The 22908-nt window shown below is 42.3% G+C and overlaps 2 protein-coding genes across 3 annotated transcripts in view; both read right to left on the bottom strand.

The window, feature by feature from the left end:
• The window catches only part of LOC310794401 (phosphatidylinositol 4,5-bisphosphate 3-kinase catalytic subunit gamma isoform), a 12000-nt gene extending 2055 nt beyond the window's left edge, over nucleotides 1–9945 (bottom strand). The window contains exons 1-11 of one of the 2 annotated variants that reach the window (XM_083656397.1): nucleotides 9881–9945; nucleotides 9446–9699; nucleotides 6026–7221; nucleotides 4805–5750; nucleotides 4596–4661; nucleotides 4056–4281; nucleotides 3047–3141; nucleotides 1812–1955; nucleotides 1583–1673; nucleotides 1060–1193; nucleotides 627–738 (exon numbers count right to left, since the gene is read on the bottom strand). In XM_083656397.1, coding sequence (XP_083512523.1) covers nucleotides 627–738; nucleotides 1060–1193; nucleotides 1583–1673; nucleotides 1812–1955; nucleotides 3047–3141; nucleotides 4056–4281; nucleotides 4596–4661; nucleotides 4805–5750; nucleotides 6026–7221; nucleotides 9446–9694 — 3259 coding nt within the window. In that variant the 5' untranslated portion in view covers nucleotides 9695–9699; nucleotides 9881–9945. The remainder of the gene's footprint in view (nucleotides 1–626; nucleotides 739–1059; nucleotides 1194–1582; nucleotides 1674–1811; nucleotides 1956–3046; nucleotides 3142–4055; nucleotides 4282–4595; nucleotides 4662–4804; nucleotides 5751–6025; nucleotides 7222–9445; nucleotides 9700–9880) is intronic. The other variant, XM_083656398.1, reaches the window with a different exon arrangement.
• Nucleotides 9946–11917: 1972 nt separating this feature from the next.
• LOC310794917 (CD209 antigen-like protein C) lies at nucleotides 11918–14893 on the bottom strand (the record flags this gene model as incomplete). The annotated part of the gene is made up of 6 exons (XM_083656952.1): nucleotides 11918–12281; nucleotides 12629–12738; nucleotides 12848–12993; nucleotides 13565–13693; nucleotides 13802–13882; nucleotides 14713–14893. 6 exons carry the CDS (start codon nucleotides 14891–14893, stop codon nucleotides 12134–12136), a joined length of 795 nt encoding a protein of 264 aa, XP_083513078.1. The 3' UTR covers nucleotides 11918–12133.
• Nucleotides 14894–22908: the final 8015 nt, after the last annotated feature.

The raw sequence follows: 22908 nt of genomic DNA, 5'->3' as shown, positions 1-22908 counted from the left end.
GCCAAGGTTTGTTTTTTTAACAGGACTTTTCCTCCTCCGTTTTCAAAAAAATTCCTCTCCACACCAACGGTCTTTTAGAAGATCTCTCTGTCCCCACCAGAACACAAAAAACGATTAAAACGGTATTATTTCCTATGGCATGGTGCGGATTCCACAATCACCCCCACGGTTGGTCGCGCAAAGAGTGGATCACAATTTCTGCTCGCTCACTCACTCACACACACACACACACACACACACACACACACACACACACACACACACACACACACACACACACACACACACACACACACAGACTTTGCATTCTTAATCCTAACAGTACCTGCACGTAAAGACAGTATAGACACATGCTAAATACAAATAAAACAGCAATTGCCGTGCACAAGTTGAGGTCATAATGTCAGGGTTTTCAAAAAACTCTGTTTTCAGTGTCCTAAAATTACATTTGCGTGTGGCTGGAAGGCCAAAACGCATAGAAAAAGCCATGTTTTCAAAAATACCCGTGTACGTGTGGGCAAGGCAACAATTTGATCCACCATTCACTTTTTTTTGATTGATGATTGGATCGATTAATAAACTCAAACAAGTAGTTCAATCCCTGAGTAAGGAATATAAGTGCATACCTTGGTCTGTGATCATGATGTTGTCATTGTGGCGATCTCCTATCCCCAACACGTAGGTGGCCACGCAATAACCAGCACAGGAGTTCACAAACCTCTCCATAGCCTTGTAGTGCTGTATGCAAATGAGATCCTCACTATGGTTCAGCCTGGTGTCATGATGTCTTGTGAAGATATATATATAGCCTACATATACAGTATATATATATATATATATATATATATATATATATATATATATATATATATATATATATATATATATATAAAAATATCCAGAGAAGAGTCACCGCAGACGCAAACGCTACCGCAAATGCCTTCTGTGCTGGTGTACGCCATGGGTGTACATACGCTAAGGGCCCTAAATATACTATGTTTGGTTGCCAGGCTGAAAAAGGTTTATGCCCTCTGGATCTGAGTCACATGCTTTACTTACTATTTCCTGGAGTGGACATTTGTTCTTGAGCCAGTCAAACAGAGCTTCGTTTCTGAAGGCTCCGGGGGTGGTTCCCCCGTGGCTCCTCTGGACTGCAGCGATGGTCATCGCGTTCCTCACAATCTCTATCATACCTGTCCAATGGGGACATGATTCAAATCAGAGTCACAATGAAATGAATTGGGAAAATTGCATTTTCACCTTGTTGGCTAATTCCCCATATGATTATGTATGCCTATTTGTAGTTATTGTATAATTACATAATTGCTCTTTAATTCACTAGTGGACCCGTGGGAGTTGGAAATTCTGGACGAAATCATATCTAACAATACAAAATATTCTCAGATTTGGGTTTGAGAGATGAGATCTCATCAAATGGGGATCCGTGGCGTGGTAGGCCTAATGTGGACTAATTTAGGGGTCCTTGATATGAAAAGGTTTGAGAATCGCTGCTGGATCAGGTTAGTAGCCCAAATAAAACCACTGCTGTGGAATGAGTGTACGTATGTATACAGTAGGCTACCTATGTTGTGTCCTGTGGAGATGCAACCATAGGGCATCAGGTTAAGGTCCAGAGATTTCTCCTGCCAGATGGAGTCCATCATCACCAACGTCTGATGAGGGAGACACAATCAGACACACTCGGATGCTTTCAAACGGTAAAACGTATATTTACCATCGGTGTCGTTATCACTGTTAGAGAGATCAGTACAGTATATAGTGACCAAAGGCATCAATAAATCCTCCCTGACCTGAATGACCAGCATGTCCTGTCTGAGGTCATCCCCCTCCTTGAAGATGATGCCCACAGGTGAGGAGGAGGTGGGGGAGGGCATGGGGCAGAACTCCAGCCAGAGAGGCTTCTTCTTGGAGGCCATCACCTTGCAGCGGTCCAGCTGGACGAGAGACGTGTGGACGGAATGGATTGAAATGGCTTGAGGGGGTCATCAGGGTGAATATAACGATATGTAAGAAATATCATTATATTTAAAGGGACAGCTCACCCTAAAATCCAAAAAAAGATATTTTTCCCCTCACCTGTAGTGCTATTTATCCGTCAAGATCGTTTTGGTGTGTGAGTTGCTGAGTTTGGGAGATATCGGCTGTACAAAATTCTGCCTTCTCTCCAATACAATGGAACTGCAAAAAAAAAAACATTTGAAAAAATCAACAACAATGTCTCTTTCCAGAAATCATGACCTGGTTACGCAAGATAATCCACAGACCTTGTTGTGAGCAGGATAATCTAGGAACTAGTTTCTTTTTTGACCAAACTACTCCCACTAGCTGCTGCTAACTGGTGATCTAGCTACTGCTAGCTGCAGTTTCATGTAGGAACTACCTGGCAGCTAGAGGGTAGTTCCTACATGAAACTGCTCATAAGGAGGTCTGTCGTCTGTGGATTATTTTGAGTAACCGGGTCATGATTTCTGGAAAGAGACATTGCTGTTGAGTTTTTCAAATGCATTTCTTTGGCGCTTTGAGCATCACAAGCTGAGTGCCATCCAGTTCCATTGTATTGGAGAGAAGGCAGAAATCTCTACGCCCGATATCTCCAAAACTCAGGCAACTAACAAAAAAACAATCTAGATGAACAAAAAACAATCTAGATTCATAAATACCACTACAGGTGAAAGGAAAAATATGTATTTTGGATTTTAGGGTGAGCTGTCCCTTTATAACTTGATGATTTAATAACAAAGTTAAGAATTCAACCCACGATCCTTCGAACACACACACACACACACACACACCCACAGGTCTACAGATGTTGCCTGTTTCCAGGGACACTATTGCCGCCACGCCATGGCAGTAAGTGTTTTTTTTGTTTTTCCTTGGCTGCTTTCATTTGACATTTTGTTGGACTCTGATTGGTGCAAACGGAAAAAATCCAATGATTTTTCTCCCCGTAGTAGTACCTTAGCAGTACCTTTGTGGCGGTAGCGTCGTTGGAAACAGGTAACACGTCTGTACGGCTGAGCCTTACCATGACCCGTCCCACTCTGATGCGAGGGTCAAAGGGCACCAGAAATTCCTGTGGCAGGTTACAGTTTTTGAGGAGCTCCTGGAGTCTGAGGACGGCTAGTGACGCATCATCACAGAAGCACAAAGACAGAAGAAAATTGGATTTCGTAACTCAACAGTATTCAGATTTTGCTCTAAAACAAATCTTCAATTAAGACACGGGCCATGGAAACACCTTAATCAAATTAAGTTACTCATGGAAATGGGAATATAGAGAGGCAAAGTGACCGCCTACTTCCTGCTTCAGCACTGTACCAGAGATTTTCATCCGCCATTTATTTTCCCATGCACATTTAGTAAAATGCTTATAAAAAGAGTTTTACTTCGTCAAACCAAACGGTTCGGCTATATTTAGAATCGGGAGAGACCATAGAACATTTCACTCTGACCAAAACTTTAAAAAAAATATATTTTTTTTTCTTTAAATCTGCGATCTTTTTACATTTTGGTCCGAGTGAAATGTTATGTTGTCTCTCCTGTTTCTAAATATATCTGAACCATTTGGTTTGACGAAGTAAAGCTATTTTTATACGCATTTTATGAAATGTCTATGGGAAAATAAATGGCGGATGAAAATCTCTGGTACAGTGCTGAAGCAGGAAGTGACGTTCCACTTTGGCTCTCTATTAACAAAGCCTTTTTCTGCTATGGACAGGATGTAAACAGCCTCCTCAAAGAATCATCGGGAAAATAATTCGATTTTGTAATGTTAATAATGATTTCAAGATTTATAATCAGTTGCAATAATATTTTCAGCATTATACCCTATGTCTTTCATTCAATTTAACCTATACTAGCTTCCAATAAAATAATGTTTCATGTTATCTAATCTAAAATAATCAAATCTAATGGTATCTTTCGAATCAAATTTATGCTATTATTTTGTAAAAGCAAGTGTCACTTTTTTTTTAATCACATGTTTTAATCTCATTTGGCCAGAAATCACTTGCTAGGTGCTGTGTCTGTGCCACCTGTGGGGGGGAGGTCGGTCTTGTCGGGGTAGAGCTTCTTCACCAGGCAGGCGACCTGGTGCAGAGCCTCCACAGCCTGCACCTGCTGCCTGAAGCCGTCCAGCATGCTGTGACCACAGCCCAGCAGGTAGGCCTCCAGCACCACGGCCATGCGCTGCCGGAAGTACGGACAGCCTGCCACCTCGCTGCGCACGTACCAGAAGAAGAAGTGGCCGATTCGCTTGCTCTGCCAAAACATTGGTTGGAATAATAGTTTAGTCAAGTCTATTTTCTCCCCATAATACACAGATTAAAATATGTGCACTAATACTCTTATTGTATGAAACCCTCTCGCCACCCTTGCAAAATGAAATATATAAATAATAAATAATACTAAAATATAAAAACAATTAAAATACATTGTAAGCATAGGTTTGTGTTTTGAAGAGTCCCCAATTATTTAGTTTTGCAAATTAGCATTGAAGTGAGTAGTAGCACTAATACAACATTGTGTTATATTATAAACATTGAATCATGAAATGCAATTACTGCATGACTTACTCGAAGAGCTCTCCTGATGAGGAATTGAGCCAGGAAACTGTCGTGGTAAGGTTCCACCTTGAGGGTCTGTATGAAGAACCAAGGCCGAGTGACAGATAGTAACGTCACAGATATGCAGTTTCAACCTCACAATATCGATGCAAAATGCTGCGCCCTGATATTTGAACACAGAAAAATTCAATCTATCTCTCTTACTGTATCTCTCATACCTGCACCAGCTGCAGCAGATACCTCAGCACTTCGTCGTTGGAGAGGCTCTCCAACCTCTGGACTGCGAGCCTCCTCACCGTCTCGTCGGCAAAGTCCACGCTCAGCAGCTCCAGGGCCACCGACAGCTCCAGCTCCCCGGCATCCCATTGGCCCAGCAGCCAATGGACATCCTCGACCACGCTGCGTTTCATCCAGTCCACGCTGCGCAGGAAGTGGGGCAGGTTGGAGGCGTAGAGGACGCTCTCCTCCCGGAACCTTCGGAGGCGAGCTTTGTCTGTGCTAAACACCGGCGATGCGGACTTGGGGGGGTCTGACGATGCGCCCTGGGAGGCTTCGGCTGTCAGAGGGACACTCAGCGCGGAGGGACTTGTATTAGACGAAGTGGGAGAGGGTGAAGTTTGTGAAGGAGAGGAAGCGGTAACCTGGGTTGGGGAAAGGATGGAGATACGATTGTCGGAATATGAATTCCTTTTCGGAGGTAGGGCAGGGACGCGACTGGGAGATGATGGGGGCATGTTCACAGCAGGCAAGTCCAGAGTGGAAGAGCGGGAAAGTGGTCCAGAAGGTGAGAGGCTTGACCGGCGTGGGCTGGCGAAGGTTTTAGCACGTCTGAGCGGAGGTGAGATGGTAGAAGAAGCAGAGGGCGGCGATAAGGTGGCATACTGCCGCCCGGGGTCGTAGGAGGAAGATGGGGCTCCAGGGAAAGAGCGGAGCAATGAAGTGGCGGATCGGCCCGAGCTGGGAGAGGCTCGGCAGGGTTCTGATGAGTTGGAGCTGCTCGGGAGGACCACGGGGAAGCTGTAACGGTCCAGAAGAAAGCTGATCGCCATGGAGTCGGCTATGCCAGGGTTGGTGGCAGATGACAGCTTCTGGTAGTTGAAGGCCTCCTCCTCCAGCTCATAGGACCACATGTGGAGGGTGTGGGGGCCTTGGCTGAGGACAGACCTACAGGGGTGAGAGGGTGTTGCGTTTCATAAGACTGAACTGTAATTACACAGATTCTTTTAACAATACTAGGCAGCTTAAGTTCTTGGTTGACCTTGATACTTTTTTAGAAATATTGAAGTAACTTGTTTGTTTATTGAAATGGCTCTATGTTTTCATGTTTTAGAAATAACATCTTCATATTCATTCATTTGTTTATCATGTGAATCGATGTGAATCATATGAATTGCTGAAGACATCACTGAATTAGAAGTTATACAAAAATGCAAACGGACCTGTGGTCTATGAGGAGAAGATTCACAAAGTAGAGCACCTCCCCCTTCCCTTTCTGCTGATCTGCTGCTTTATTGACTGTAGAGGAGGACGACGACTTCGAGTCTCTGGTTACTGGGACATTGTCAGTATCACTTGCGTTAATGGTGAGACCCAGCTTGGCCCCCCGTGGCAGATCACTGAGGAGCATTTCAAACTCCAGCCACTCATTCCACAGCACTTCGTCCGTGAAGGCCTTGGGAACGGAGGAGACCGAAGAGAGAACCTTGTTACCATAAAGTATAGAGGCCTCCACATAGGCAGACTGGGGGAGGTTGCTTGGAAGCTTTGGGATGTCGAAACCAAGGAGTTTGACTCTGAACCGTCTGTTGCAGTCCCACAGAGACATCATGAAGATGTCGTCCAGTTCCTTCCCTTCGAGACAGAGATCCTCGTGGGAGCTGAACTGGCCAGTGAAATTGTCGACGAGCGACCAGTCCACAACCCTGACAGCCTCATCGGGGAGCTGCGCCACAGGGACCACAGACAGGTGGAGGTCCTGATTGGTCTTCATGCACTGGCGAACCCAAAGGAACTCACTGAGGGGGAAGTCTCCAGATAAAAACTCCTCCCTCCCTGAGACTTTCAGAACCAGACTATCACAGGAATCGCAATGAAACCCCTGGTCAGCCAGTACCCTTCTGGACACCTTTAGAAGCACTTCTGGTGTTGTGGTGAAATCCACCTTGACACTGAAGCTGATCTGGTTCAAGTGATGGAGGGTGACAGAGAGCTTCCTATTCAGGTGGCTCTGTAGATCATTCGGCATGGGGGCAGATGTCGTCCAAGGCTCTGTGGCATAAAACTCGTCGTCCCGATTCCTTAGCTCGTGTCTTCTCGGAGACGCCAGTTTCCTCCGGGTGAAGGTGAGCTCCCCGAGCCTGTCGGACGCCTCCTTGTCCAGGTCGTGGCCAATCAGATAAGCCAGAGCCTGCTGTTGCTTCTGCCTCTCCTCCGGGTCAACTGCCAGCTGCGGCGTGACCACGATCCTCGCCATCAAACGTCCCGAGGCGTCACGCGACCATGGGATGTCCAGCGTCCTGATGACCTGGCAGTCATCGTAGGCCTCGTACCAGTCTCCCCCCCTGTCATACAGCACGATGTATTTCTCGGGGTCCAGTATTGCCAGAGGCTCTGGGTGGCAACTCTGCTCCTGCGCCTGCAGGCAGAGGAAAGACGTCTCAAACATGGAGACGAATGCAGCAAGTGCAATCTTTATAGGAAAGGCCACAACGTTGGACTTGTTATGAGGGTTTCTCCTGGAAAAACCAACATTGTAGCTGTTGTTGCTGAGTTCATAGCACAGGTCAGCTTTGTGTAGAACTAAATAAGATTTTTAAAGTAGGCTACAGCAGTGGTTCTCAAATGGGGGTCCGGGGACCCCCAGGGGTCCTTGACGGGGTTCCAGGGGGTCCCCAGCCAAAAGGGGAGTAATTTATTTTAGCTGTAATTCCATTCATAAGTAACACAATGACTATTTTGGTCATGGGTTTTATACACTTTCTGTAATAAAACATCTAAAAGCATCAATCTTATTATCATATGGGCGAGCGTGGGGCAAAATCCTATCAAATGGGGGTCCGTGGTCAAATCTTTGTCAGTTTAGGGGTCCTTCATGTGAAACATTTTGAGAACCACTGGGCTAACAGCACTATTAGGTCTACAGCTCACTACACTAGTGTACAAGAAAATATGCAGCAGTACACTTGTTAAGTGAACTAGAGAGCAGTCATTTGGGGGTTTGGGTGACAGGTTATTATTTATGTAACCTGCATTTATGTAACCCCGCAGCTGGGGATCGAACCGGCAACCGTCAACATGGGAGGCAGACACTCTAGCAAGGGGGTGAAAGCTATATGGCTGTAGTATCTCTCACTAGAGCTGGGGTGGCCAAACTACGGCCCGTGGGCCAACTGCGCCCCGCTGCCCGTTTTTAAGTGGCCCGCCATGAATTTAGAAAAAAAAGAAAATGCTAAAAACGTTTTTCCGTTTTTCTGTTTTAAAGTTTAAAATGGAAAACAAAAACGAAAACGAAAACGGGGAAAAAAATGGAAAAACAAAAAAATTAAGAAAAAGAAACTGAAAAACAAAAACAAAAAAACTGATCCCCCCCATTTCGTTTTTTTCAATTTAAAACCATTGAAATTGGGTTATACTTGAGTACCCTGACCTGGTCTATTTATTTTTAAACATTTTTAATACTGAATGAATGTTTAATGTTAAATTATTTCTGTCTTAACCTGTTGGCACAGGAAAAGAAAATTTGAAAACATACAGAAATACCCATTGTAATATTGTGAGCACATGCATCAATAAACTATGTCATATGTATTTAGGTAGAAATAACATTTTTGATGGCACAAGGGTTTTCTATATTGTTTGGCCCGCGACTCCTTATATTTTTCTGTATGCAGCCCACAACCAAAAAAGTTTGCCCCCCCCCTGCTCTTACCACGTCAGGAGGGAGGTTTACTCACTGCACAGCATGACCAATGGCTACCTTTACATCCTGGCAGAGAAGTGAGCTTGTGAATGGCTGGAAAAATGTGGGTTGGAAACTGAATAAGGAACTATTGTCAAGATACCCTCCAGTGCATTCAACCTGCAACTACTCGAGTGAAGCTGTCACTTGCTCAGTGTGTTTGGCTCTTCTGAATGTTCACCCTATATATCATTCTGTTCTGATTGTTGATCAGTTCAATGTAGTGATGCTCATTCTGTACAGTCCTTTGAAACATGCTTGTGATAAAGGGCTATATAAATAAACAAACTTGAACTTGAATATGGCAGAGATGCTCACAAGACAAGTCTCAAGTCTTTGGTCACAAGTCCAAGACAAGTCTCAAGTCTTTGGTCACAAGTCCAAGTCAAGTCTCAAGTACCTATGGATGAGCGTTCTATCATCTGCTGTGTGTCATCCGGTCTGCTAAGAACACTGCATAGCTAAAACTAAGGAATTCAAAGCATGAACTGTATTATCCTCACTCCTTATCTATTAGAATACAGTAGCAGCAATGATTAGAGATGACATTAGTAGACATTTCCTTCATGTTTAATGCACCCAAAAAAATAAAAAATAAAATAAAGAAAAATAAGGATTGTTCACAAGTCCCAAACCTTCAAGTCTAAGTCAAGTCTCAAGTCTTTGAGGACGAGTCTCAAGTCAAGTGTCAAGTCACTGTGTGTGTGTGACTTAAGTGCGACTCAAGTCCAAGTCTCATGTCCAAGTCCCCATCTCTGGAATATGGTATGAATAAAGTTATGAAAAACAGAATGTAGCAAAACCTTTCACTGGAAAAAGAAAGAAAGTGTTATGGTACATGTGGACAAGATAACAATCCATGGTTGCTCAAATATTTTGTCCCACCGGTTTGACTACCTACCTGCATGCAGAGGCGCAGCCGCAGCTGGTAGACGCTGCACTGGGCGGGGAGGATGACTGCCACCGACTCATAATCCAGACCGATCCCAAAGAATTCCTCCTCACAAGGTGCCTGAGGCGGACCGGGCCCAGGGTGGAACTCGCACACAAACAGGAGGCTGTTCTCAGAGCAGCTCGGGAGCGACGCTCTCGATGGGAGGTCAGCGGCCTCCGGTCTGCCCGTCTGATCCAGGAACACCGCAGGCTCCATTGATACTTAGAGGAAGAGAGAAAGAGGTGGACTTGAAAATGAGCTTCGAAAAATTCGTGCAATTTCCTTTCTTTTTATTTTTTCTTTTCTTTTTTCATCCATACGTCCTTGATTGTTGAAACTACAATAGCAATAATGTTATCTGGCGGTTGGTTAAGGGAAATGAACAACAGAGACAAATCTTACCTGGACAGGTGCTGCTTTGTTAAGTCTACTACTAGTCTGTTTAGGCGTTCGATTGTGAGTGTGTGTTCCCTTTGTGTGATTGCTCAGGTACTTCCTCATTCTTTTATGACTGTTCTAAAATACCTATAGGACAAATAGAGTAGAACGCCTGCTGACACAGTAATGAGGTTGACTTGATTGTTCCTCTTTTGCATTTTGAAAACCGCTTACAGTAACCTGATATTATTGCGACAATTGAACTATTATTAATATTGTCCTGCAGTACACGTCATTCATTCAAGGTTAAATTATAATACTGGGTCAGTTTTTACATTTATTGTATACCTTTGCTTTGTCCCTTTAGCACATTGGTGATATTGTAGCCTATGTCCTTTTTTGAGTACAAAGTGGGTTGTGGAATTTTGAAGCACTCCAATTACTTTGTGCTCGACAAAATCAATAAGTTAGCCTCGAATAAGGAATAATTTGACACTGGTCTGATTTATGATGCATGGAATCAAAATGTTTTATTTAAGCAATCCCAACTGTGATGATCATAAATAGGAAGAAAGTTTGGTGAATTTCAATACACAATCAAAAAGGCCAAAAGACAACTCTGCTAAATCAAACTAATATGTCTATCAGCAATGCACAAACCGGTTTGGCTTGTTATGCAGCAGCCAACAGCAACTCTACAATAGGATGTTAATTCAGGTTCAATTCAGACAAACTACATTTAAATTGAAGCTGAAAAATTGCGTGGAAAAAATCTGTAGCTTGCCTGAAGGTTTTTCTTAAAGGGATAGTTCACTTTTTTTTAAAGTCTAGCCCTATTTGCTACTTACCAATGATGATGTCGATTGGTAGACTTCTTGCTCTGCACAATCCATGCTGTTCCTCATAGTAGCTCTGGGAAGTTGGGCAAAAACGAATGCAAGGTCACTGGGGTCACGCTCCTGTATGTACAAGCTGACTGAGGCTAAAGGCTCTAAAATTTCAACCATCATAGTGCACACAAATTAAATTTCAGTGAGCTTCATTTTCAATCAGCATCATCATTGGTAAGTAGCAAATAGGGTTAGATTTAAAAAAAAAATGTGGACTATCCCTTTAATGTGCAATGGTTTTGTTATCATTTTGAATCCTAATTACTTTTCATTCATTGTGTTTCTGTAACCTGCACTGTACCCATATGTCCATGATTGTACCTGATGCAGCATTTGTGTGTGTATCCCTTTAAGACTTAAAGGGATACACACACAAATGAGGGATATACCATGGACTTATGATATACACGCAAATGCTGCATCATGTATCACTGGGTTAAACAAATAGCCATCTTTTCAGGTGAGAATGATCATCTGACATGGGTAGGTGACTTTTGGGGAGGGGGTTGTCAAAAGAGAGAAATTCAACGCAGCTTTGTGAATATCTTTTTATTTTGGAAAACAATCAGGAAATCAGTTCGGATAATACATTTCAGTCAATAATAGTGGTTCTCAGACTTCTCCGGTCCCACGACCCCCTTCCCTGATCCCCTAATATTCCATTTAGCTTTTTATAAAATACACAAAACCAAAGCAAAACAAACATCAAGCCAGCTTTAATTTATCTTTTGGACAGTTTGACAAATCGCAGTTTATGTTTTATGCTTTTTTCAGCCTTTATAATGGGACCCTATGGAGCCAGCCTGGCACTCCGAAGTGCTTTTCTGTCATCGTGATGTCACGCTGATTCATCCTATACTGAAGTAGGCAGGCTGCACAATCTAATGTTGCTAACAAAAATTACTTTAACCCTTGTATTGTCCTCAAAATCACATTTAATGCAAAGTGGGTTTTTTCTCACATTCTCACAGTATGGTATATGTAAAGGATGGGCACCAACATTGACTTTGATAGAATTAGATTTTTTTGTGCAAAGGCCAAAAAAGTGCTATTTTGGGGCCTCCAGCTATATATAATATACATATATATATATATATATATATATATATATATATATATATATATATAATTATTACAAAATTCATGCATTTTATTACGGAGCTAGTAAATCTACACTTCTACTGGATGCTTAACAAATACTGATCCTGGTCCCAACAGCCATTCCTGTTCTGAAGCTATGACAAAAATAGATTACAAATACATGTACTTTACAAAGAATAAAAGACAATCCCTAAAAGGAGATTTCACGTTCTCTGTGTGAATGACAATGACACTCTTGGTGTGCGGGGTGAAGTCACACTATGTTTTCATTTAAGATCACACAATGTTAGAAGTCAATCACTTTTTCGCAGACCCAGTAATGGAATGAGTCACAACTGTCATCATTCCAGGTGTTTAGTTGCGGGTAAGCTGTGGTAACACAGTCCTGCTTTACACCGTATTGTTGTCCACTGGGCTGATCTTTGCTCCAGAACCTGTTTAAAAAAAGAAAGAAAAGAGTCAACTGTAGGCTACTTGATGGAAAATAAGATGCACAATGCATTATCATTATGAGGCCAACCTGTTACATTACATTACGTCATTTGGCAGACGCTTTTATCCAAAGCGACTTACAATAACACATTTTTGTCAGCAATAGAGCAATCAACTATGCAACACAGTCTATGACAACTACAACCTCTGAAGGAACAGTGGTACAAGTTTAGTTTAGGTTCATTTTTCTTTCTTTTCTTTTTTTTTGAAAGATAGAGAAAGAAGTTAGATCAATCAATCACCTGTTGACTGTTTACTGTTAAATAGGCCTGAAGAATGAATGTCTTACCATGTGGCTGCGCTGTTCAGAAGTTTACCATCCACCCATTTCCAGACTCCCTCCGCATCCCTGTCACTCAAACCAATCCAAAATTCCTTGTTCAAGGACTTGATGAATTTCTGTTGAATTGTTTCAAAGACAAATTACATCACACACTTGTTGTGAAGCACTGAAACAAAGTGTGGACTTCATCTTCGGGAAAACACGTGTTGCCACTTTTCTCTTTACCTGTTCTTCTACAGTGTTTATGATGACCAGGTCTGCTCCTCTCTGTAGGCACTCCTGCCTGCTGTCCTCCCAGCTTTTTTCAATAGTAGAAATGTAGTAAAAACTGTTGCTGAATAAGCTGCATCCTCCAGCTTTACAGAGACGCTCTGCAAGAGAAGAGGATCTTCAGAGCAGCAAATAAAAGCACCATGCACAGTACAAATGTACAGTACATGCAAGTTCATGAATGCAAACAGATGCACACACTCACTCACCCACTCACTCACAAACAATCTCTCTCTCTCTCTCTCTCTCTCTCTCTCTCTGTCTCTCTCTCTCTCTCTCTCACACACACACACACACACACACACACACAATCTCTCTCTCTCTCTCTCTCTCTCTCTCTCACACACACACACACACACACACGCACACACGCACGCACATACACGCGCACACACACACACACACACACACACACACACACACACACACACACAACACACACACACACACACACACACACACACACATACTGTAAGAGGAGTAAAGCCCTATTTGCATGGCATAAGTATTATCTGGGGAGTGGACCTCTGGTAATTTGTAATAACTGTGTGTGTGTGTGTGTGTGTGTGTGTGTGTGTGTGTGTGTGTGTGTGTGTGTGTGTGTGTGTGTGTGTGTGTGTGTGTGTGTGTGTGTGTGTGTGTGTGTGTGTGTGTGTGTGTGTCAAGACTCACCAAGCTCAGACCAAGTGTTTCTGTTTTCAGCCCAGGTCTTGTTGAGGGTCCGCATGTTGCTTTTGTCTGCGAAGGATGTTGAGTTGCACCTAGAGAGCTTCTCCTCTAATCTGCCATTAGCCTTTGTAACTGCACAGGAAATCCAAAACAGTGGTTAAATTTAGGTAGAGACAAAAATACTAAATGGATGCTGAAGAGGGCAAATCTAATGTGTGATAGAGGAAGTGAATGGCTCACAGTGGACCACAACACCTATAAGGCCAGCCAGTAGGAGAAGACACATCAGCAGCAGACACACTACAGTCACTATAACACCAGCTGTAAGAACAAGACAGAGTGGCCATGTTTTAGTAACACAGCACCCAGAGGTGTAGCTTGTGAACAGGCAAGGCAGTCAACTGCTTGGGGCCCCAGGCCTTTAGGGGCCCCCGAAGGCTGATTTGGAATGACATAGGAAACCTGCCTAACGGGGCCCCATGTCATTCCTGTCAAACATAATCAAAAAAGTCACTTTTTAGGAATCAATCATACGGCCTTATCATGGGAGTGATGGGAGAGAAAAAAACTAAACTAAACTTTACCACTATTTCTTCAGAAGTTGTAGCTGCCATGTGTTGCATAGTTAATTGCTCTATTGCTGACAAAAATGTGTTAATGTAAGTTGCTTTGGACAAAAGCGTCTGCCAAATGACGTAATGTAATGTAATGTCATTGTTAAGGATTGAAATGATAATGGATTATCAGTGAGATGATATAAACACAAAAAATACTCTCATCTCACATCTATATGTTAGCAGTGTCTTTTAGCTTTTAGTCAGTTCCCAAAAATAGTGACATGAGATTACTGATTGAATCAGCGTCACAAAGAAAATATATATCAAAGTGTGTATTTTCTTGTGTGTATAAACTTAGTACTGAGTTATGCAATCATTTTGGACATTTGTAGTTGCATATCCTCTCAATATTTCTGCTTCTGATTGCATAACTCTCTCACTTCTGCTAAAGCTCTTCCAGCTAATAGTCTGCCCCAACCCCCCCCCCCCCCCCCCCGCCCCCATTGTGACATTCTCTAGAAACGACACAGAAGTGCAGATAAACAATAGACATGTAGCAGTCTGTTACTGCAGTCTGTCAGTGGTGTTACTCACCAGGCTGCTGATCTGGTGGGTTCTCCGTATTTGATCTGGGGTCACAACCCCCATGGTTGTTTAAAGTTTCATAGTGGTCCTCCACCTCGTCGCTCCCTCCAGCTGTGACTAAGGCTCTCTCATCCCTCTCTCTTAGATGCTCCTCTTCGTTGTCATAGATGTGGTGCTCAGACATCTCCATCTTCTGTCTCAATCCTCAGCTACTGTGTGTGTCTGGGTGTGAGTGAGTGTGAAACCAGTGAAGAATACAGACAAACAAGGAACTGTGCATGCGTGCGTGCGTGCGTTTTTTAGGTAGGTAGGTACATTAGATACTATTATTACTCCCCAAGGGGGAATTCCTCTGTTAGAGCAGCAACAAAATACAACACCACATAGGCAGGATATACTGCATAGATAGAGGAAAAATATGAATAACAGTTAAAAAAAAAAAAAAAAAAAAGAGCATTTAGCTAATAATATACGTATAAATATACGCAATTGTACACCTACTCTGTAATGTAGGCTTCAGAAATGGCACGGCTTCACTACCGCTCAAGCTATATTGGGCTGGCCCTTTAGCTCGAGTGGTTAAGGTGTTGGTGGTTAACCCAGGGAGGCATTGCAGAGTCTGATGGCTGTGGGCAGGAAGGACCTCCTGTGCCGCTCTGGTGCAGCAGGGCAGAATGAGCCTTCTAACTACCCGCTAACCTCCTATTGCTTAACCTTTTGTTTTCTTTATTGGTGTAATTTATATATTTGAGTTATATAGTGTTGGGGTAACTCATTACAAAAGTAACATATTACATGTAATACATTACTTTTAGCAGTAACTCAGTAATATAACGTATTACTTAGGATTTCAGTAATATTATACCAGTTACTTTGTCAAGTAACTCAAGTTACAAATTGAGTTAAACATTTTTTTTTTATCAAAGCACGTATTTAACGCAAGTATTTAAATAAAGATACAATCATTTACTAATCAAACTGTGTGTTTTTTATGCAAATAACCACTATAGATGTGTCGACCCTTATGGCAATCGGCTAGCGAAAAAGGGGAAGGGTTCTCTTTCTCCCTTCCATCTACATGCGGGTTGCTTCACTTGTGGTTCAGAAGGAGAAAGCAACTCACTTATGTTCTGAACTAACTTTAAATAAACACCCGTTAACCCTCATTCCCTAATGAATCATTTTCCCATCCCGTGCCAAATCGTCAACTATGCATTAGAATCATAATCACTATGGTCCACAAAGACTTTTCTTTAATCTGACTTCATCATCAGTTCCTGCGCGTGTGGACATGCTGTGGTTTGCAATGGTTCAAGTGCCCCGCGCTCAGTTCCTTAAAAAAGAGGAAATGTTTTCTCTCTCTTTAAGTAAATACTTGAAATGATCCTGCTAGATGAATTCCAGTACAACCATTCCCAGAATAAAACGCTGCCTTGTCAAATTCTCAGTCAGATAAATTCCAATACAATCATTCCCAGAATTAAATGCTGCCTTGTCAAATTCTCAGTCAGATAAATTCCAGTACAATCGTTCCCAGAATAAAATGCTGTCTTATAGAACCTCTCAGTCAGATAAATTCTAGTACAATCGTTCCCAGAATAAAATGCTGTCTTATAGAACTTCTAATCATCCACAGTACATGTATTCACTTCAAATGAGAAACACTTCTAACCCTCTTTCATAATAAGTGAATGACATTGCATTTAACATTTTGATCTCGGTGTGTAGGCCTGAAAATGAATTATTTCTAAACCTTCACTGAATAGAATCTATTCCCCTATTCATTTAGAGGGTTTTAGCATAACAGACACTGCATGTCACTTTGAAAATAACAATGCCCCATTCTATAATAAGGAGTGTGGGTATGAAACAGATTTATTTCACAACTTTTAACAAATAAAATCTATTCCTCTATAATTGTATATTATATAAATGCATTTACTTTAAGTGAGGAAATTCATTTAAACCCTTTTCATAGATGACAATGCATGACACATTAAAAGTGCCTGTGTGCAGGTATGAAACAGATTTATTTCACAACTTTTAACAAATGAGAAATACTCTTCTATAATTACAGATGATTTATCCCCATTTTCTCTTAATAGAATAATTTGCCGTAGGTCTTTTCCTATAGAAAAACCCACTCCTATAAATGCCGACTATGATTCTAATTATATATCCAATAATAAACTACCTCATCTTAGGCAATTTATTAGACAATATTTATTACAAATTGTAGTTTCCTATTTTAAATTAGCTTTTTCCCCTTATATCATATATTTCCTGTTTTACGACAAAACGGCTTCGCCAACCATAGTACGCTCCCCACCGCTAAATCACATCAAACTTCCTCCCAGCCCAGCCGCTAACCAAGAGGAACATAATATCATTTAACAGTTAAAAACCCACTTCCTTTCCTGCGGGCTGCGGCGGAGATAAGAAATCAGCCCGAAACCCATCTAAATGTAATCTGTGTTAACGACAGATGATCTCCTTATACGGACTACATCTTGCACCTGAGTTAAAAAGGTTTCCTACCCGTCAGAGTCAAACTGTGTCTCGGTCGGGGATCGCTCTCGCTCCGTGGCTGGTTTAGGTTGGTTGGTTGGTCCGTGGGTTGGTTCGTGGTTCGATCGGAAATAGCATCTGCACGCATAGGGACGTGAAGACCCCGACTGATGATTTCTCCTGTCTTTTATAATAGATTTTCGCCAAATCATTTCCCTTAACCAATATCCTACCTCACCACTACTTCCTCATTTCCCCTACTACCTTGCAGCACTTGTGACTTTCCATGGGGACATTTCCACACATCTTCAGACCCCTGCTGCATTTCTCACGCAGGCACCTGTTTTACTTTTACTTTTACTTTTTATATAATTCAACACATGTATGACTCCCCTTTTATATAATTAAACGTGCCTGAATGGGCTCTCTGAATACTCCATGTTAAATATTATTGATTAAAACTTTGCACATATCAATCAATCATCATAGGTTCGCCTGCCGCGGGTCCATACTCATCGACAGATGACAATAACAAAGGAAAAGAATAACATTTAGAATTTTGGATTGTTTACACTGACTTCAAAGACAGTTTAAATTATTTTTAGGGATGGTTCCAGGGCGGCGATGTCATTCTGCTGCTGCTGTTGTTTTGGTGAAAGTAATGCAAAAGTAGTGTAATAAGTAACGAGTTACTCTACACAGACAGTAATATTGTAAAGTAACTTATTACTCTCAAATGAAAGTACCTAGTAATATGTAATATATTACATTTTGAAAGTAACTTGTGTGTAGGGGTTCTGTCTCAGGCGTGTTCCTGCCCGAGCTGATTAAAGACCCCCCCCTCCTCACTTCTCTAGAGCTGTTTTCCCACATGCGCCTTTTATCGCTAAATGACCGGAACGCAGTCTAATGCCTTCATGTGTGAAAGTTGTTGTTCCGGTATAAGCGCGACCCCGTCGTCGCGGACATTTCACCAGTTTCGAGCCAGTCAGAAGAGCGGTATGCGCGATAAGGAACACAAGTGTAGAACGGGTCCATTCATTTGCCGCGACACCGGTCCTTCTCTCATGGGCGAGGTGTACACACGTTGCTTAACGTTCACTTCCAGCGTGCATCATCTAATCATTTGCGCACATCAAAGCAAACTACTTCCACATTTCGCTTCGTGCATTTGCTTTCTCTACATACATACAAGCGTTGGGCAGCTTGCAAGCCTCTGCCATTCTCGCTGTGTCTGTCCTGTGTGGCTGCTGCGAAGTGCGGAGGACTGAGTGAAGGACTGGCCTCTCTCGAGCAGAGAGGGGAGGGGGGAAATCGGCTGTGTTTATTACGCTGGCTTGACGCTGCTCTTAAGTCAAACGAGTGTGATTTATTGTGTGACAAGCAAACTTATTTCACCATCGGAGTTTTGCCGACCCCCAAAATAAGCTCCCCCCTCCCCCCGCCCCCCAACATACAGGCAATTTCGCTGCTATATTCCCACATGCGAGCGCTCAGGTGTGAAGGGAAATTCCGGGAAATGTCCGATATTGACTTACAGGTAATTTTCCGGTACGCATGTGGGAAAACGGCTTAGATGTGACACGTGGGTTCTGTGGCTGACCCAACACCCAGCTCACAAGAAGCAGCTTTAACAGGAAACACTCATTGTGGCAGTGAGGTACAGTTAAGATATTATTTTTAAAGTTCCAATTGATGTGAGATGCATAAAAAACCTGGCATTGTAAACCTGCTCTTCATTTAAAACCTATGCATGCATTCATAAATAAATTAGAAATTGTTAATGAACAATCTTTTTAGAGTTCCCATATCATTTGCACAATCAAGTGAGACTGATCTGCTAAAGTTGCTGCTGTACTAAAACAGACTTTTAGTGAAAGTATTTCCTGGGCTTGATCAAATGAAAGCTGATTTAGTAGCAAGGACCACAAGACAACAATATATCGCTGAAAGATTAAAGATGGTCAGATGTGTGTATGTGTGTATAATGATGTGAAGATGGAGGAGGATGTCATCTGTTAGGCTGGTCTGGGTCCGGAGGACGTGCTGAAGGACGGGAACCTATAGAATGAGACGTGAGAGAGCTATGCACCCGATTAAATAAGAAGGAATGACGGATGTGAGGATGAATGGATGAAGGGATGAGGTAGGAAGGTGGATGGATGAAAGGGAAGTGAGGGTGGGTTGAGAGATCTGAGACAAACAGGACAGGAAAGCTTCAGCAGGTATAAGTAACCTTACCAGGGTTGCAGTTGTTAGAGGAGTGGTTGAGGCCCTGCTCACAAACCTAAGTTAACAGGTTAACTTCTGTTTGTTCTGACACAGATTGGCTCATTTGTTTTTGTAAAAGAGCAGCTGTGAGCATACTTAATCAAGACCATCTATTGTGTTTCTAAAAACATTTTATTTCTTAATACAGAATAAGTTGGAAAATACATTTTATTTATATAGCACACTTCTCTCCTTGTTCTCTTATAAAAGCAAAGTTTGCAATGTACTTTATCATATGGAAGGAAGGAATTGTAAAATATACAAAGGAGTTACAAATTGTGAAAAATAATAATATTAAAAATAAAAACACCACAAGAAAATTAAAAACCTGCAAAAGTACAGTAGGTCAATGAACGTGTATTTTGAGATGATTTGAAAGATAAGCAATCTAAAGATAATCAGTCTAATCTCTTATCTTATCTCAGTTCCTCAGGCAGGATGTTGCACAATCTAATCTTGCTAACAAAATTCACTTTTTAAGTCCTGAGTTGGGACTGTGGAAAAGAGGTAAATGCTAAATCTACACTTCTACTGGATGTTTAACCAATACTGATCCTGGTCCCAACAGCCATTCCTGTTCTGAAGCTATGACAAAAACATCGATGACAAAGTACTTTACAAAGAATAAAAGACAATCCCTAAAAGGAGATTTCACGTTCTCTGTGTGAATGACAATGACAACCTTGAAGTCACATTTTTTCATTTAAGATACGCCACAATGTTAGAAGTCAATCACTTTTTCGCAGACCCAGTATTGCGCTAAGTCACATCTGCAATCATTCCAGCTGTTTAGTTCTTGAGGTGAATCTGTGTGAACACAGTCCGCCTTTGCACGGTAGTATTGTCCATTGGGCTGGCCTGCCATCCAGAACCTGTTTAAAAAAGAAAAGAGTCAACTGTAGGCTACTTGATGGAAAATAAGATGCACAATGGATTATCATTATCAGGCCAACCTGTTGACTGTTTACTGTTAAATAGGACTGAAGAATGAATGTCTTACGCTGTGGCTGTGCTGTTCAGAAGTTTACCATCCACCCATTTCCAGATTCCCTCCGCATCCCTGTCACTCAAACCAATCCAAATGATCTTGTTCAAGGAATTGATGAATTTCTGTTGAATTGTTTCAAAGACAAATTACATCAACACACTCAAACAAAGTGTGGAATGTGAATGTTATAATCCATTTGCAATCAAAGACAAACAGCAACGGGGAAGGGGGGGGGGGGTGCCACTTTTCCCTTTACCTGTTCTTCTTCAGTGTTTATGATGACCAGGTGTGCTCCTCTCTGTATGCACTCCTGCCTGCTGTCCTCCCAGCTTCTTCTCTCAGTAGAAATGTAGTAAAAACTGTTGCTGAAATTAGCTGCATGCTCCAGCTTTACAGAGACGCACTGGAAGAGAAGAGGATCTTCAGAGCAGCAAATAAAAGCACAATGCTCACAAATGTACAGTACATGCAAGTTCATGAATGCAAACACATGCACGCACTCACTCACTCACATACACAATCTCTCTCTCTCTCTCTCTCTCTCTCACACACACACACACACACACACACATGCACACACACACACACACACACACACACACAGTGGCGGACTGCATAATCGGGCACGTCGGGCAAATGCCCGGTGGCCTGGCCTGGCCTGGCCTGCCAATTTTTTTTTTTTTTTGCAGGCCAGGCCAGGCCACTCACTGAACAGCAGGCCAGGCGCCGCCTACTGGTTTACTAGTGGTTTTATTACTTTATTCAGGTTTAAAGTGGGTGCATCTCATTGTAAAATTGGACTTGGCCGAAATTGGGCTTCAAACGGCCCAAATTGGGCTTCAAAGGGCCCAAATCGGGCTTCAAACGGCCCAAATCTGGCTTTAAACGACCCAAATCTGGCTTCAAACGGCCCAAATTGGGCTTCAAACGGCCCAAATTGAGCTTCAAACGCCCCAAATTTTTCGCAGGGGCCCTTCGGACGCCGGCACGCGCTTCGGCCCGTATCGGCCTGGCCTGCTTGGTATCTAATGCCAATAAAGACAGAGTGGCCATGTTTTAGTAACACAGCACCCAGAGGTGTAGCTTGTGAACAGGCAAGGCAGTCAACTGCTTGGGGCCCCAGGCCTTTAGGGGCCCCCGAAGGCTGATTTGGAATGACATAGGAAACTTGCCTAACGGGGGCCCCATGTCATTCCTGTCAAACATAATCAAAAAAGTCACTTTTTAGGAATCAATCATACGGCCTTATCATGGGAGTGATGGGAGAGAAAAAAACTAAACTAAACTTTACCACTATTTCTTCAGAAGTTGTAGCTGTCATGTGTTGCATAGTTGATTGCTCTATTGCTGACAAAAATGTGTTAATGTAAGTTGCTTTGGACAAAAGCGTCTGCCAAATGACGTAATGTAATGTAATGTCATTGTTAAGGATTGAAATGATAATGGATTATCAGTGAGATGACATAAACACAATAATACTCTCATCTCACATATATGTTAGTAGTGTCTTTTAGCTTTTAGTCAGTTCCCAAAAATAGTGACATGAGATTACTGATTGAATCAGCGTCACAAAGAAAACATATATCAAAGTGTGTATTTTCTTGTGTGTATAAACTTAGTACTGAGTTATGCAATCATTTTGGACATTTGTAGTTGCATATCCTCTCAATATTTCCTGCTTCTGATTGGATAACTCTCTCACTTCTGCTAAAGCTCTTCCAGCGAATAGTCTGCCCCCCCCCCCCCCCCCCCCCGCCCCCATTGTGACATTCTCTAGAAACGACACAGAAGTGCAGATAAACAATAGACATGTAGCAGTCAAGTCAATGTAAACTGGATCATCCCAGAGGGAAATTCAGGTGGTCGAAGGGGCAAACATATAAAAACATGTAAGAGCCTAAGAAACATTAAATCACATGAGACATCGAATGTGCAAGACATAAGTGCATAAAAAACATTGAATCGCATGAGACATAACAGTTTCAGTTTCGTGTACTACATGTCTCTGTCCAGTGTGCAGTGCACGCACATACACGCACGCATGCACGCAATCACACACACACACACACACACACACACACCCACACACACACACACACACACACACACACACACACACACATTCACACCAAAGATAAAACATAATAGGCTACAGTGCACTGTGCATACAGGTAGTTGTGTAGCAGCAGTGGTGTAGTGGTCCCTGGAGATGTGTGTATATATATATACTGTATATATACAACCAATGGACAATTTGCAATGGCATTTAAACCTCCCTAAAGGGGCTCCATGTCATCCCCTGACCTGGACGATTTTGAATGACGTGAATTCACTTTAAATTCAAGACAATGTATGTGACTTGCATGAGTCCTGTATTCTCTTGAATTGAAAGTGAATGAAGGAAATGAAATATCTGGATATCTGAACGAAAGAGAAAA

The sequence above is a fragment of the Poromitra crassiceps genome (genome assembly GCF_964638095.1).
Source record: "Poromitra crassiceps genome assembly, chromosome: 20".
NCBI lineage: Eukaryota > Metazoa > Chordata > Actinopteri > Beryciformes > Melamphaidae > Poromitra > Poromitra crassiceps.
The sequence above is the reverse complement of the archived record's forward strand: the minus strand, read 5'-3'. Positions and strand labels throughout refer to the sequence as shown.